Here is a 16,816-nt window from a genome sequence, read left to right as displayed (position 1 = left end):
TAAAGCAATGACAGAAAAAAGAATACTAATGTACATATTACTATATTTCCTTAATAAAGGTCATGAAGGAGAGAAAAGACAACTTTGCGGCCATGCCTGTCCTCAAGGATCATTGACCTTCCTTGCAAGTTTGTCTTGTCCAGAATCTCCATCTTTGATGGACCACATACATAGGCTCCATAGATCATTGAGTCACATGGCTCGTAAAAGGTATGACGTTAAGTGCGAGAAGACTCTACATAAGAGCTTTCTGGAGTTGGTCCTCTCCAGAACTTCACAGCAGGATGTTGGGCTAACAATGTAAACATTATTAGGATCTTTCAATTGTATTGGTCTCTCTTCACTTGTTTGTATAGGAATCTGTGAACGTTCTTGGAGCTGTTTTGCTGCTTGGACTAGAACATGGTTTCCTGATCTAACCATCTTCTTCAGCTGGTGCAGGTAGCTCTCAAACGCAAAGGCACTGAATTTGTCTAATGATCCATATGTGGTGGCATCAAAAGTGAGGTGAAGCAGTGAGTGCACATTGTACACTAGGAAATCTTTCCCATGTATGTGCCGGCCTTGTTCTACAAAATATGTAAGGAGCTCATGGGCATACACATTGTGGGTTTATGTTAAATGTGGAGACAATAGTATACACAAAGCCACACTAAAGGCCATGAAATGACTGTACAGAGTTTCTGGCAGGATTCCTCGGAGAACAACTTTGCCAGTGTAGAGCATAAACTGCCTGAATTCAGTGTTCTTCCACCTCTCCAATTCCTCCAGACTGCGTGGCTTCCTGGCAAAAAGATGGGGTATGTCACTTCTCAAATTCCTTAGCCTCTGATTGACCTCCCTCAGCTGAGCCGGCGATAGCCGATGCCCCGACTTGCCCCGTGACCATAGTAGGAGCATTTTCCTCATCACTCCCAGGCAGCACTGGTGCATGTAGTCAGCAGGGACTTGATCATGTCAATTTGGAGATTGCTGAAAGGGGACACAGCATTTTCGTGATGATGTTCTGGCTGGTGTTGCTCTCTAAATGAGACATCATTCCTCAAAGTGAGGTCATGCACTTGTTGGTACGTGATGCGCCCCTCCCAGTTGCCTTTTTGGGTGCATTTGTCACAGCCATAGTAACCTGAGAATTGTTTGATGCAGTTTGTCTGCAGCGTTGTGCTTGATATTATATTCATTGATCCACCTCTTTAACTCCTCTGCTAAATTTTCAGTGGGCATATCAATGTTGGCAGTACTCTCAAAAAACTCTCCATCCATGTCACTACCGGAATAGTCAAGAACCATATTCTCTGTGTCTTCTGCCATTGTATGTTGTAGCGATGTGACTGCATTGATGTCAGTATTGACAAACGACATTTCATCGCTGTCACTATTAGATTCTCCAGTCATTGCATTTTTTAGGCCTGGGTTACAGATTGGCATAGTGTCCCTGGGATTGTGTGCTTCACTGTCTAGCACATTACTAGGACCAGCTGAGTTAATGTGCACATTTCTCATTTTCCTTTGCACCCTCTGCCATAGTCGTTTGTATTCTCTTTTCCTAGCTTCTGCAGGCATCCAGTTGTGTGACACAGCTATGTGTTTTTTTTTCTCTGCAAATGGGTACACACATGTAATTTAAGTAGAAAACCTAAAGATCATTCATTTTGAGGCAAATACAGTGATCTTTTACGCCACATTATAAGCTGAAAAACATCTTGTTATAACAATAAACTTATCACATTGCTGTGAAATCGATCCCTTTTTCTGGCATGTCAGCAATATGCTGTAAATTTGAAAACCTTTTTTGCAAGACAAGCCTACCTTCTGAGATGACATCTTGCTAGTCTGTCTGTAGGGCAGGGTCTGGAAAGCACATAAAAGAGGCATAAAGTGAATGGAAATCACATATATGTTGGAGAATTTTATTTACACTTTTACTTCAAAGGATATGATAGATCCATGCCTGAATTGTGACTTGCCTACCCGGTTGTGCATTAAAGTGTAATTTCTATAATAATATTAATTATTCATTCATTTATTTAATTCGTATTTATTTTATTTTGTTTGTGTTTTGTATACAGTGTATTTATGTATTTATTGTTTGTTCTGGTTTTGTTTTGTAGGCTATAAAGAAAACCAATAAAAATTTAATTTCATGAACATTATTAAACATGAACTTTTTTTGGAAAACCGGAAAAAAATACTGAGGAAGATATTCATGTTTTGCAATGTATGCAAAATTTTATTCCATGACTATGAATTTAAGACCATTTGCTCTGACTTAAAGGATTAGTTCACCCAAAAAATAAAAAATGTATATACTTTAACCACAATTGTTTGTCTTTTCCCACAATTGCTGGTCTGCGACGCGCCGGGCATGATGTCATCACGTTGGAAAGGTCACAGGTGACATCATTAAACATTCATTAAACATCCAGGATACGCACACGAAAGAACCATTTTAAACAATAAACTCACACAAAGACATAAATATGTCATTCAACATACAATAAAAATTTGAACGATCCTCCCTCTCCACGCTAGTAAACAATGGGGCGGTACTTACACGACCTTTCCAACGTGATGACGAGTATACAATACAAGCATGTTTCTTTGAACTTGATTTGAATCGGTTCAGTTGATTATCCCTGCTGTGTAAAACGTGAATCGTGATTCGTTTAACATCAACCGAATTGAATCATCACATATTTTAATCTATTTTCAACCGGTTGCGAATTAATCGTGACATCTCTACAGTAGTATTAAAATACATTTCTGTATTAGAGACAATTTTCAAAGAGCACAATTAACCTCATGTGCAAGTATTGGCTGTCTTTATAAACACACCTCACAAGACTTCAAAAAACTGGAGGAGTTCTCACGAAGGAAGTGGGGCAAGCCAAGCAGGACAGCAGTTCGCTTGTTCTGGTTCGAGTCCTGAAATGTCAGTATGCACACAACACACAAGAAATATATTCATATGTTGTATTATGTGGGTTCAAACAAAACATTTCACAAAACCCTTATTGGTTTACAAGAAATACTTACATCAGCATCAAGCCATTGGAGGATTTTATGAAGCTGTACACTGTCATGGTCCATGTTTTTGTAAAGCTCCAAAAACCTGGGGAGAAGTTCATCTAAGCCCCCATAGAATGAACTCATAAGGTCAGCAGACAAGAGACGGCTAAATTCAGCAACAATCTAAAAGCATAACATAAAAAAGACCATGTGACTCAAATTAATATTCTATTATTCATTACTAATTATTATATGATTATAGTAGTTTAATTAACTGCCTTCTAAAGCAATATTACAGGATTTGGGTGAGACAGACCAAAAAGATGATGCAAAATGAGTTACATACTCCGTTTCTCATTCAAAACCAAAACGAAGACGAACTCACCTATATTAAACAAAGAAATGCAAGTTTTGTTAAAAGTTCTCTTGCGCATCCCATCGTCCTGTCAGTCACTCACTGTTAACGTTACACCTCACTCAGCTCTGCTAAAATACATACCGCGCGGCTTTGTGAGTGGCAGTGGCCGGCCCATTCTTTGGAAAAGCCTTCTGGTGCTCAGTTCGCACCTGCTATCTAATATTAATTAATCGAAATCTAAATACAATATTAGTCCAAAAGCGGGCAAATTGAATACATTTTAAACACTACTATGATCAACAACTTCATCCGAAATCTACGTTATGTGCTTCGGCGCCATTTTACGAATTGCTTACATTACGGATAGCATCGTGCAAAACTGTAACCAATCCATTATATTTCTTCAGCACCTCATATGTCTTTTTTTAATAATACAAAACAAAATGAGTGGGAGAATGAAACAAAGGAAACTGCATCATGTGGGGGATGGTAATTTTCAAACAGGAAGAGATAGGTGGGACTAATATTAGGAAGTCTTTGATTGGCTCTCTTTCCTGTCCGTCAAACTTTGAGCTGTCCAATGATATCATGTAATGGGTGTGGCCAATGAAGACACGCAATCAGAGGAAGCGCCTCGTCTCCTTGTACAATTAGCATATAGGAGGAAATAATAGTGCCTGTCCATGGAATATAACACTGTATTTGTAAAGTTTACTCTACAGATCATCATGCCTGAACCAGTGAAGTCCGCACCGAAGAAAGGATCCAAGAAGGCCGTCACTAAGACCGCCGCTAAAGGAGGAAAGAAGCGTAAGAGGACCAGGAAGGAGAGTTACGCTATCTACGTGTACAAAGTCCTGAAGCAGGTTCATCCTGACACCGGTATCTCCTCCAAGGCGATGGGAATCATGAACTCCTTCGTCAACGACATCTTCGAGCGCATCACCGGTGAGTCATCTCGTCTCGCTCACTACAACAAGCGCTCCACCATCACCTCGAGAGAGATCCAGACCGCCGTGTGTCTGCTGCTGCCCGGTGAACTGGCCAAACATGCCGTGTCTGAGATCACAAAGGCCGTCACCAGGTACACCAGCTCCAAGTAAAGTGTGATGAAGCTTGCAGCGACACCAAAGGCTCTTTTAAGAGCCACCCATGTACTCGTCTAAAGAGCTTCTTTAATTTCCCACAATATTAGTGATTGCGGAACACGTGGACATGATGTCTTGAACCAAGCGTAACATTACAATCTGAAACCTGTACTAACCTTGTTCAAACAAAAATGAATCAAGTTAAACAACATAATCGAAAGCTGTAATGAAGTTTTAAAATCAGCTGTGAGTGAATGGGGGCTTCAAAAGGCCAACCATGGAACTGCTGTGGTCACGGACAATGCGAGGAATATGGATGTTGCTGTCAGAGAGGCTGGGCTGGCCCCCCATGTCAGGTGTTTTGCCCACACTTTGAACTTAGCCAGCCAAGCGGGTTTGAGTGTGCCCCGCGTGAGCCGTTTGTTGGGCAGAGTGAGGCGCATTGCTGCCTTCTTTCACCGAAGCTCCACAGCCACAGCTGCGCTCGCAGCCAAAAAGATACTACTGGAGCTTCCAGCGCACAAGTTAGTCATCGATGTCACTACGTGCTGGAACAGCAGTCTGGGTATGATCGAACACTATCTCGAACAGCAAGCGGCTGTGACAGCAACTCTCCTGAGCAACGATGTTCGTCGAAATGTCCGTGACATCGATACTTTGGATGGCTCAGACATCCATGATGCGGAGGACATGGTGAGGCTTCTAAAGCCACTCAAAACGGCCACCAATGTGCTGTGTGAAGAAACCCCTGTCAATGTTGTACTTAGATTTTACTTAGTCTTTTTATTTCTGCTATTCCTCTGTGCAGGATGAGGGAAAAGAAGGTGCCAGTGGCCACCCCCCTGCAGCAGAGCAGCCTCTTGACCAGACAGACAGAGCAGGAGCTGAGCTGAAACAACCTCCTTCCAAGAAAACAGCATTGGAAGATCTCCTTGGAGGGACATTCGATGAACCAGTTGCACAGCACTTCAGTCAGATTGATGCAGAAATGAATAAGTGCAGAGCTGAAACATCCATTTCCCTCAATAGCTGTGCTGCATTACAAAGTTTATCTAGCGTCAGAATAGTAGTATCCAAGACATACTATAGTGCAATAAAAAATATGTCATTTGTATGGTCAAGTGCTCTTGGAAAAGATGTATGTAATGTTCACATTAACCATATATAGCCTACATGAATATAATGTTTTATTTGTGTACTATTATGTGCTTTTCTCTTTAGAGTGAAATAGTTTTTCTACTCCCTCCTACTAAATATAAATTTTACTTATTTGATATCACGTGAAAAGGGCACCACAGACAGCAGTACAAGGCAATAAAACAAGAAAAAAAAGTGTGGTGTGCAATAACATGCAGTATTTTCAAAAGTTGAATTGCATAAGTTCAATTTAAATGTATATACATATATTTACATTTAGCAGGGAAATAAATATGCAGTGCAAATTATAGTTTCTCCAGGGATGCTTGTGTACCAGACGGTGGAAATGTCCTGCCCCTTACTAAAAGGGAAAATTTGATTGGTTAGCAAATATCCAATTATGTCTGAAATGTACATTCTGATTGGTGGATCAGCTCAGTCGGACTGTCTGTCTTGCCAGTGCCATCAGTTGTGCTCCCACAGCTCTGTGCCCGTTTAGAGACAATTCACTCAACGGTGCATTTATTAGATTGAAAAAGTTCTGTCAAAAGCCTACTTGTTATTCTGGCGGCCACACGTATCATCCCTTATTTCAGGTGGGCATACGCAAAATCATAAAACAGATAAGTGGGCATATGACGTATGCCTGTGTATGCCCAATGCCACTTTTCCACAGCACCTTACGGTTCGACTTGACTCGCTTTTCTGAGCTTACTTTTCCACTGCTGTTTAGTGCTGCCTCAACGTGGGTGGGATTATAGGCTGATCCTCATAGCTGCGCCTTTACTGCCGTGAAATCATCTTAAAGGAGACACAAAACAATAAACAATTACACGACCGCTAGCTGTTAGCTGCTAGCTCATAGTGCTGCGTAAAGCAGTTGTTGCAAGGGGATTTGCACAAGTGTAACAGTTAAATTGGCCTGTTTTTTTTTAGAAGCATGCTTTCCAGTAACTGGTCTACTAAATAAAGTGAAGCTTTCAAGCAGAGTATAAAGTTAACATACCATTCTCCATTGTGGACTCCAGACGTGGCTGAGTCCAGGGCACTCTCCCTCCCATTGCTCGCCGGTCAAGATAGCGTCTATTTGGTCGAGCCACTTCCATTTTTCTATATATCTCATGAACAGTTCAAAACTATACAATAATTAAGTGCAATACACAGCCTAGTCAATTATATTATTTAACATATCCTACCTCTTCTGCATTATATTACCTTGCACTGTATATAACAGATTTGACTTTGTACATACAAAAAACTTGTGCTTACACACAAACAGATGAAAACATTAGTCATAGACATTGTAGAAACGTTTTAAATCCACCAATTCAGGGTATTTTTTCTTTACAAAGTAATTTATAAAAAATTATTCTTGGGAACTTTAACAAAGCAAATCTCACACGTGAACTGCCCAAATACAAACAGCACATTAAATGCCCCACCAGAGACAGGAATATATTGGATCACTGCTACACAACAATAAAGGATGCATATCACGCTGTCTCACGTGCATCATTGGGACACTCTGATCACTGTCTGGTTCATCTTCCGACCTGCAAATGTGTTGTTTAAACGCGCTACGAGACGCAGGCGAGGGAAACGAGCCGGTGCGCTTGTTAAACTCCATCAGCATGGTGTTCGAACAGCACTGCCGAGCATTCATCTAGCGGATCTCCACTCTCTTCCCAACAAAACTGATGAACTACATCTCCTCACACGTACTAATAAGGACTTCTCAAACTCTGCTGCACTGTGCTTCACAGAAACCTGGCTGAGTGAAGCCATTCCGGACAGCGCATTACATCTGACGGGCTTCCAGCTGTTCAGAGCGGATCGCATCACGGAGTTAACAGGGAAAACGAGAGTTAATCAAGTTAAACCACATAATCGAAAGCTGTAGTGTATTCTGAATTATATCAGGAATATACGTCCTTAATCTGTGATGGAGAAGATCTTAAAATAATGAAAACATTTCTACTGCAAGCGCTTAAGCAATCCACAGAAACTGCACTATTCAAAACATCCTTTTATATTTAGATTAATACATTATATTTCTGTATGTTCTTGTACTCTAAACGCAAGTATATAATAAACCATTCAGTTTTATATAATCAGTTTAAACACTTCTCAATATTCATATTTTTGATAAACACAAACTGCTGCATGTTGCAGCGGAAGGTTTTATTTATTTTATTTTTCTACTTGAAGGTTACTCTGTTACATTCTTTCAGCATTGTCTCTTCTGTATTTCAATGTTTAGGGGATATAAGCTTAACTCAGTCCTGTAGCCGGTTTTGGAAGTGTCTCTATGTACCCCAAAACAGTCTATAAATTTCAATAGATTTTTTTTCTACTGCAGTTTATCCCAATTTTGAACATTTAAGACTGGTTCCCTAATTTCACATCCATATAATTTAATTACTTTAATGACTGAGTTGTATAATTTAATCCATGTTTTAATTTGTAATTTCATATGGCCGAATCTTGATTTAATTGCATAAAATGTGCTCTGAGCGTTTTCAATCTTTCACATGCTTTTACAGCCAGACTGAAACCCCCTGATGCAGTGATCTCAATGTCCTGATTGCCACTAGTGCAGCGCTGTAGGACCTCTTCTCTGTAGCTGAACTGGTATTTGTTTCCCTGAGAAAAAAATAGAAAAAATAAATACAAATATATATGGCATTGATGCAGCTTTTTTTTTTTTTTCAATAAAATAACGTAGTAAATTAAATAATTCATAAACTGACCTTTTGCCATTCTGTGTGTATAGGTGAACAGTATAGAAACATTAACCAATCACAAAAAAGGGTGCTGATAAAGACGAAGTGCACGTGACTGCCCGCTGTTGTTCTTGAAGCAGCAATAACTTGTTACCGAACTTATTAAAGAAAAACTTTGGCGTAGGACCCCATAGATAACTTTATTTTCGGCCAATGTGAACATCCAATACGACTGTACTACTCACGCACCGCTCACTGAGTATGTGTGAACCTATAAACTAATTCTTCAAATTAGTTGTTCTGACTAAACCCTGTTTTAGGTGTGTATAACATCTGTGTGCATCATAGTGTAAAATATTTGTCAAGCGTGAGGATATCTCGTTACTTGCAACTATCTGCCTAAAAAAGATAGCTGCAAGTTTTTTTTTAATAACCATAAGAGACAATGCCATTTCAGCAGGTTCTTAATCATAATCATATTTTAGATTCAACAATAATAGGCCTCTCAGTTTTGTTTTAATTTGCAGAAATGTGCTTCGTAGCTTTTTTTACTTTCATAATGTAATGTATTCAGCCTTAATCACCTAAGAAAAGAAACAAAAGTACATTTCAAGTTTTTTTATATCACAACAGGAAAACAAATAAACATAAATAGGCTAAATGCATTAACTACACAAACAAAATGTACAGCATTGTTTAATTAATCCTATTGCGTTTGGCAGACCCAGTATACCCAGTATGTAATACTGAGTGTAATCCAGGACAGTGTGTAGACTAGGTAGCCATGGGCTGTGGTAGAGCAGGTTATACACAAATCGCAGGTTCGATTCCTGGCCCACACGATTCCACATGCCGAAGTGTCTTTGGGCAAGACACTGAACCCCAAGTTGCTCCCAATGGCAGGCTAGCACCTTGCATGGCAGCTCTGCCATCATTGGTGTGTGAGTGTGTGTGAATGAGACACAGTGTAAAGTGATTTGAATACCGCTAAGGTTAAAATGGCGCTATATAAGTGCAGACCATTTACCATTTAGGTCTATGATAAGAAATATCTTTAATATCTTCTTTGTCACAAAACAACATCCTACTTGATATAATCAGAATCAGCTTTATTGAACAGAAGGCAACAGTTCAAAAAGGTAGTGGGCAGGGTGAGTGAGGTCCAGAGTGATTTTACCAACCTTTTTCCTCACTCTGGGAAGTATATAGTTCTTGAAGGGGGGGCAGAGGGCAAGCAATAATCCTCTCAGCAGTCTGAACTGTCCTCTGTAGTCTTCTGATGTCTGATTTTGTAGCTGCACCAAACCAGACAGTTATTGAAGTGCAGAGGACAGACTCAATGACTGCTCTGTAGAACTGTATCAGCAGCACCTGTGGCAGGTCAATGTGTGACTCCCACTTCAGGTCCTGTGAGATGATAGTGCCAATGAACCTGAATGACTCCACTGCTGCCACAGTGCTGTTTAGAATGGTGAGGGGGAACAATGTTGGGGTTTTCCTCCTAAAGTCCACAATCATCTCCACTGTTTTGAGCGTGTTCAGCTCCAGGTTGTTTTGACTGCACCAGACAGCCAGCCATTCAACCTCCTTTCTATAGGCAGACTCATCGTCATCTTGGATGAGGCCGATGACAGTTGTGTCATCTGCAAACTTCAGGAGCTTGACAGAGGGATCCTTGGTGGTGCAGTCATTGGTGTAGAGGGAGACGAGTAGTGGGGAGAGCACACATGGGGGGCACCAGTGCTGATGGTACAGGTGGTGGAAGTGAATTTTCCCTGCCTCACAAGCTGCTGCCTGTCCGTCAGAAAGCTGGTAAGCCACTGACAGATAGACATGGGAACAGGGAGTTGGAGAATAGCTGGGATGATGTTGTTGAAAGCCGAGCAGAAGTCCACAAAAAAAGGATCCTTGCGTATGTCCCCAGTCTGTCCAGATGTTGCAGGATATGATGCAATCCTATGTTGACTGCATCATCCACAGACCTGTTTGCTCGATAAGCAAATTGAAGGGGATCTAGAAAGGGTCCAGTGATGTCCTTCAGTTGGGCCAAAACCAGTCTCTCAAATGACTTCATGACCACAGATGTTAGGGCGACAGGTCTGTAGTCATTAAGTCCTGTGATTTTTGGTTTCTTAGGGACAGGGATAACAATTAAGTGTTTGAAGCAGCATGGGACTTCACACTGCTCCAGTGATCTATTGAAGATCTGTGTGAAGATGGGGGCCAGTTGGTTAGCACAGGAATGAAGGCACGCTGGTAAGATGCCATCTGGGCCTGAAGACTTCCTTGACATTGCTTCTGAAAGACATGACACACATCGTCTTCACAGATCGTGAGTGCAGGTTGTGTAGCAGGAGGGGGGTTGCCCACACCTTGGTGTTAATGTTTGTGTGAAGTGAAGGTCCGAGTGCTTGTTGGGTGTGAAATTGGGCCTTTCGAATCTGCAGTAGAACACATTCAGGTTGTCAGCCAGTTGTTGGTCCGCCACAGGGTTGGGGGTAGGAGTCCTGTAATTAGTAAGTTGTTTCAGGCCACTCCACACTGATGCAGGGTCGTTAGCTGAAAACTTGTTTTTTCAGCTTCTCAGAGTAACTTCTTTTAGCCACTTTAATTTCCTTATTCAGTGTGATCCTGGCCTGATTATACAATACTTTATCCCCACCCCTGTAAGCATCCTCTTTGGCATTATGAAGCTGTCTGAGTTTTCCTGTAAACCATGGTTTATCATTGTTGAATGATGAAAATGCTCTAGTAGGGATGCACATGTCCTCACAGAAACTGATGTATGATGTAACAGTATCTGTGAGCTCGTACAGGTCTGTAGCTGCAGCTTCAAAAACACTCCAATCAGTGCAGTCAAAGCAGGCTTGTAGTTCCAGCTCTGCTTCATTAGTCCATCTTATTACAGTCCTTACAACTGACTTTGTTGATTTTAATTTCTGCCTGTAGGTCGGAAGAAGATGAACCAGACAGTGATCAGAGAGTCCCAATGCTGCACGTGGGACAGAGCGATATGCATCCTTTATTGTTGTGTAGCAGTGATCCAATATATTCCTGTCTCTGGTGGGGCATGTAATGTGCTGTTTGTATTTGGGCAGTTCACATGTGAGATTTGCTTTGTTAAAGTCCCCAAGAATAATAATAACTGAGTCCGGGTATTGTTGTTCTGTGTCTTTGTTGCAGCGCTATGTTCCCAGACACGTTTGGAGGAATGTAAACACACACCAGAATAAACGAAGAAAACTCCTGCGGCGAGTAGAAAGGCTTACAGTTAATAAAGAGGGCTTCCAGATTAGGACAGCACATCCTTTTGTTGATGTAAAAGCATGTTCCACTGCCTCTCGTTTTCCCCGTTAACTCCATGATGCAATCCGCTCTGAACAGCTGGAAGCCCGTCAGATGTAATGCGCTGTCCGGAATGGCTTCACTCAGCCAGGTTTCTGTGAAGCACAGTGCAGCAGAGTTTGAGAAGTCCTTATTAGTACGTGTGAGGAGATGTAGTTCATCAGTTTTGTTGGGAAGAGAGTGGAGATTCGCTAGATGAATGCTCGGCAGTGCTGTTCGAACGCCGTGCTGATGACGTTTAACCAGCGCACCGGCTCGTTTCCCTCGCCTGCGTCTCGTAGCGCGTTTAAACAACACATTTGCAGGTCGGAAGAAGATGAACCAGACAGTGATCAGAGTGTCCCAATGATGCACGTGGGACAGAGTGATATGCATCCTTTATTGTTGTGTAGCAGTGATCCAATATATTCCTGTCTCTGGTGGGGCATTTAATGTGCTGTTTGTATTTGGGCTGTTCACGTGTGAGATTTGCTTTGTTAAAGTTCCCAAGAATAATTTTTTATAAATTACTTTGTAAAGAAAAAATACCCTGAATTGGTGGATTTAAAACGTTTCTACAATGTCTATGACTAATGTTTTCATCTGTTTGTGTGTAAGCACAAATTTTTTGTATGTACAAATTCAAATCTGTTATATACAGTGTAAGGTAATATAATGCAGAAGAGGTAGGATATGTTAAATAATATAATTGACTAGGCTGTGTATTGCACATAATTATTGTACCCACACAAAAATGTAATATATGGCCATATATGTACTTATATTTTAAATGGCATGACATATATTTATACATATATTTGACTTATCTGAGAACACAATATATGCCTGCAACATATATGAACATTTATGTGTCCAAACATGTGAAGAAAATATTTGAGTTCATCCATATATGATACCATATATCTGCATATATTACAGTATAGTATTGGTTTCTCGCATATATGGACAACATTGTATAAATATGTGACATACATATTTGTTTTCCACATATTTAATAAATGTATGTAAACATACATGCATGTGATACTGATGCATTTTTAAAGCTGTGGCATATGGTTATGGTACTTTGTGGATGTATTTGTCAAAAATGACAAATAAAACACTGCATTGTTGTATTAAAAGTACTATATTTGGTATTCACACAATACAGACACAAAATCTCCAACTATAGGCATTTAATTACAAGGTATTCAAATATATGATATAAAACAGAACATTTTAAATATTGGCGTTTGAGGTATTCAGACATTAAGTATCATCTTTTTAAACTATTCAGACAAGTACATACATTTCTGTTATTAACTGGCATTTCATTACATGATATTTTGACAAGTACAGACAATATTCTTATTAACTATTAAGTCACATTCCACATTCAGACATGTGCAGGCAGTATTCTTACTATTTAGGACTCCACTATAGATATCAGACATAAGTTCATTCTTTTTTAACCTATTGACATTTCATGTCAAGGTATTCAGAGTTAGACAATATTCTTTTTAACTATCAATTGGCATTTCACTGACAAGCAAAAACTCTAAAAGATTAATGTGTTTTCACTATTTGGTCTGCATGGGTAAAATGTTTTCCATTCTAAGACCCCTTTCGTTTTTTTTTTTTTTTAAATCAATTCGTCAACTCATTACGATTCAAAAATATAAAAACATAATTAACATTCAGGTTTGGAAGATTCATAAAGAGACACTTTCTCTTTGAATAACTGCAGCTGGAACAGCTGTCAGATGCCCCAACTTTTTGCCAACAGCAACAAAGTGGTGTGGGTTCGACAATGAAGCAAAAAAACAGTGTCGCTTTGTTTCAAAATAATGTCCTATGGCATAGCAGGTTTCCCCACTTCCTAAGTCTGCAACAACTGTGCCACCCATTGATTGAATGCAAGACTCCAGTTCCATTTACAGATGTTTATTAACACCGTAGAACTAAAAGTTCGGATAGACAAAATACAAGACAACATAAAATATTGCAAACATGACATGAATAGCATGGCTTAACACTGTAGCTGATGCTAATAAAGAATACAAAGTAACACTGACCACTTTGGCCTGCTTCTCAATCAACGGCAGAGTCATTTCCCAGAAGCAATCTTCAGTCAAAAAATATGATTCTTCAACTTACACACAGTTGTAGCAAACACTAATAATCATGGGGTAATCATAAAGAAACAAACAAGCAGGTAACATCACCGCTACCGGAGCACTTTTTGTCTGTGTGTCTAGCTCACGGAGTGTTTATGTGTAGCTCACGGAGCGTCTCGCGCTACTTCCGGTTTTTAGTCATGTCAAAATAAAAGTACATATTTCCAAATAAATTCAAGAAAACCAGCTGCATTTACAACAACAAATGTATCAACACTGAAAATACCGTTAGGACTACAACATGCGAGTTTCTCTTTCTCTCTCTCGAATGTCTTTTAGAGTGCGCAACTTCACCATTAATTACTGCCCTGTCACGGTAACTGACAAGAAGTTCTCTCTCTATGTGATTAGCTACATTGTGGAGGGCAAGGCAGTCATCTTGCTCAAGTCTTACTTTCTCACGTCTGCCTCCAAGTGCAGTGACCTCTTTACACCTTATTGCACTCTGGGTGTGTGTTGGACTAAGTCTTCAAAGGCCGAAATGCATTCAGAGGATGCATTTGACAGTGTTTTCTTGGCATATAAGGGCAGACCCTTCTGTAACTGAAATGTTTTGACAATCTGCAAAGGGACCCCTTGTGTGCTCTTGATCATTTTGAGCAGGCTGTGATTATATGACTCAAATGTGAAAGCTGAATGAGCCCATAAAGGACCCCAGTTTCGCACACTGTGCAAGGTGAAGAGAGAGATGGACATTATAGGACACGTTTTGTATACCATAGAGATCCCCCATTTCCATCATAAATCTCTTAAGCATGATATCTGCTTCCTGAATTTGTTGCAAGGTGACACTTTCAGTTAAGAGCAATGCCAAAGCCTTCACAAACCGTGTCCAGTGTATTAGATAGCACTCTGGTAAGATCCCTTTAAGCACTGGGATGCTATAGTAGAAAAGCCACATGTACCACTCATGCGCCTTCCAATAGTTTCTCTCTTGCAGTGATCTAGGCACTCTGGAAACACAGGAGGGTGGTTGGATAAGGTGAAGTTTTTGATCAATCACTTGGATACACCTTCCTACATACCATGGGTTTTCATGATTGTCACTTCTAACCCACATATAAGTCATAGATCTTGCAACACCAAGAAGACAGGCGTGCATGTAGTCAGGTACGCAACCTTGTATCAGGTCAACTGATGGGATCAAGGACAAAATAGATGGTACTTTCACTCCTTTCACAGTAGTGTGATTTTCTATAGCCTCTCGAGCAAAGTCTAGACTGCTACCATGATTTCTGCTTTCAGTATCAGACTCAAAAGGATAGACCTGTACATGACCTTGACCCTTCTCAACCACTGTACCTTTTTGTAAACAGTATGAACATCCAAATTCTCCATTGAATTGCTTAAAATTTTGAATCATCGGTCTTGCAACAGAATCACATACTGCAACCAAGGGAAATACTTTGGACCGCCATGAATACCATTTACACTGATCCACTCAAACCCATGAGTAAGCAATTGATTGCATTCTTTCACAAATGGTGCTAAGCATGTGTTACAGTTTGGCTTTAATTAACCAAACCATAAGGCTGACAACATGACTTGTTTTGCTCTCAAATCAGGTGGTAATCCATTGACTGTATAGAGAAGTGGCCAAATACTGTAAGAAGATTTCTTAAACACAGGTACCCCGTCACAGCTAAAGGGTAGTGTGAGATTGACGTGATGCTCAGATTGGCCTTCAATATTTCTGTTAACCCTCTTGTAAAGCTCACCATCAGTGATATCTGTCAGTGGGCTAGAGTGAGCACCACTGTTAGGCCTAGTCAACTGGCTGAAGAGTTCCTCTTGTTCCATCATATTCTTTAATTGTGATTCTAGTGGAAAAACAACAAAGAAGTGCCCCTGTTTCATCTGATCGGCTACACTACAAGAATATTGACAGTTAGGACAAACCACTTTTTCTCCCTCAATGTTTACAGAAATTGTGCATTCCTCACATATGCAGTGAAACTGAATAGTTCTTTTCAAGTCATCAAAAGTTTTGTAAAAGTGATGTTTGGTAGATGACACAGCATGCCTCTGACTTATAATGTTAACAAATTTAAGTGTGTCTTCTAAAGCTTCATCAATCAGTCCATGCTTGAGTTTTAAAGCAAGAAGTAGCAACTCATGCTGTTTTCTTGTATCCTTGACAGTAGCAGTTTGCAGTACCTGCCCATTTGCACAGGAAGTGTTTGTAGAGGTTTGGTGGACTGGTGGTATGAATGAGAGGGGAGGTTCTTCACAGACCTGCAACACACAAAGAAATTTAAAATGTTATTTTATTTCAGCCAATGATACTAAATAGCAATGATAAAGTATGTGTATTAATCTTACTATTATAAAGTAAAACTTGCATAACAATTAACATTCAGGTTTGTTTAGATTTCACAAATAAGCAAAAACGAGCCTTAATATGTGACCGGGATTAGTTTATAGAATTTAATATAATAATATTATTTTATATAATATTTATAGTATTTGTAGATATAGAGACAGCTATTAACATTTACCGATATAGTACTAATGAGTGCAAAATCAGGATCAGGCGACACGAGTGCAGGATCACAGGAGATGAGTGCGGGATCACAGGAGACGCGTGCAGGATCAGGATCAGGATCATGTAAGTTCAGTGCAGGATCAGAGGAGACGAGTGCAGGATCACAGGAGACGAGTGCAGGATCACAGGAGACGAGTGCAGGATCACAGGAGACGTGTGCATGATCAGGATCATGTGAGTTCAGTGCAGGATCAGAGGAGACGAGTGCAGGATCAGGACCATGTGAGTTCAGTACAGGATCACAGGAGACGAGTACAGAATCAGGACCATGTGAGTCGAGTGCAGGATCAGGATTAAGTGAGTCGAGTGCAGGATCAGGATTAAGTGAGTCGAGTGCAGGACCAGGATGACGGGAGTCGAGTGCAGGATTAGGACCATGTGAGTTCAGTACAGAATCACAGGAGACGAGTGCAGAATAAGGACCATGTGAGTCGAGTGCAGGATCAGGATTAAGT

At 40.3% G+C, this 16,816-nt stretch overlaps 2 protein-coding genes across 6 annotated transcripts in view; both read left to right on the top strand.

Moving 5' to 3' along the window:
- Nucleotides 1-16,816, top strand: part of LOC127655912 (histone H2B) — a 42,875-nt gene that overhangs the window by 12,216 nt on the left and 13,843 nt on the right. The window contains exons 1-2 of one of the 5 annotated variants that reach the window (XM_052143994.1): nucleotides 4,753-5,148; nucleotides 5,264-5,798. The exons of 3 other annotated variants lie outside the window; for them this stretch is intronic. In XM_052143994.1, coding sequence (XP_051999954.1) covers nucleotides 4,768-5,148; nucleotides 5,264-5,623 — 741 coding nt within the window. In that variant the 5' untranslated portion in view covers nucleotides 4,753-4,767 and the 3' untranslated portion in view covers nucleotides 5,624-5,798. Of the gene's footprint in view, nucleotides 1-4,752; nucleotides 5,149-5,263; nucleotides 5,799-16,816 lie in introns of those variants that run through there. One more of the 5 variants, XM_052144002.1, reaches the window with a different exon arrangement.
- Nucleotides 3,709-4,604, top strand: LOC127655976 (histone H2B-like). Its single transcript, XM_052144088.1, has one exon. The coding sequence runs from the start codon at nucleotides 4,051-4,053 to the stop codon at nucleotides 4,468-4,470; it is 420 nt and encodes a 139-aa protein (XP_052000048.1). The 5' UTR covers nucleotides 3,709-4,050; the 3' UTR covers nucleotides 4,471-4,604.

The sequence above is a fragment of the Xyrauchen texanus genome, chromosome 2 (genome assembly GCF_025860055.1).
Source record: "Xyrauchen texanus isolate HMW12.3.18 chromosome 2, RBS_HiC_50CHRs, whole genome shotgun sequence".
NCBI lineage: Eukaryota > Metazoa > Chordata > Actinopteri > Cypriniformes > Catostomidae > Xyrauchen > Xyrauchen texanus.
Note: the sequence above shows the minus strand (reverse complement) of the source record. Positions and strands in the feature narration are given on the sequence as shown.

What these genes read in the sequence shown, in the direction of transcription:
- LOC127655976 (XM_052144088.1), top strand. Translation starts at nt 4,051, where the DNA reads ATGGAATATAACACTGTATTTGTAAAGTTTACTCTACAGATCATCATG.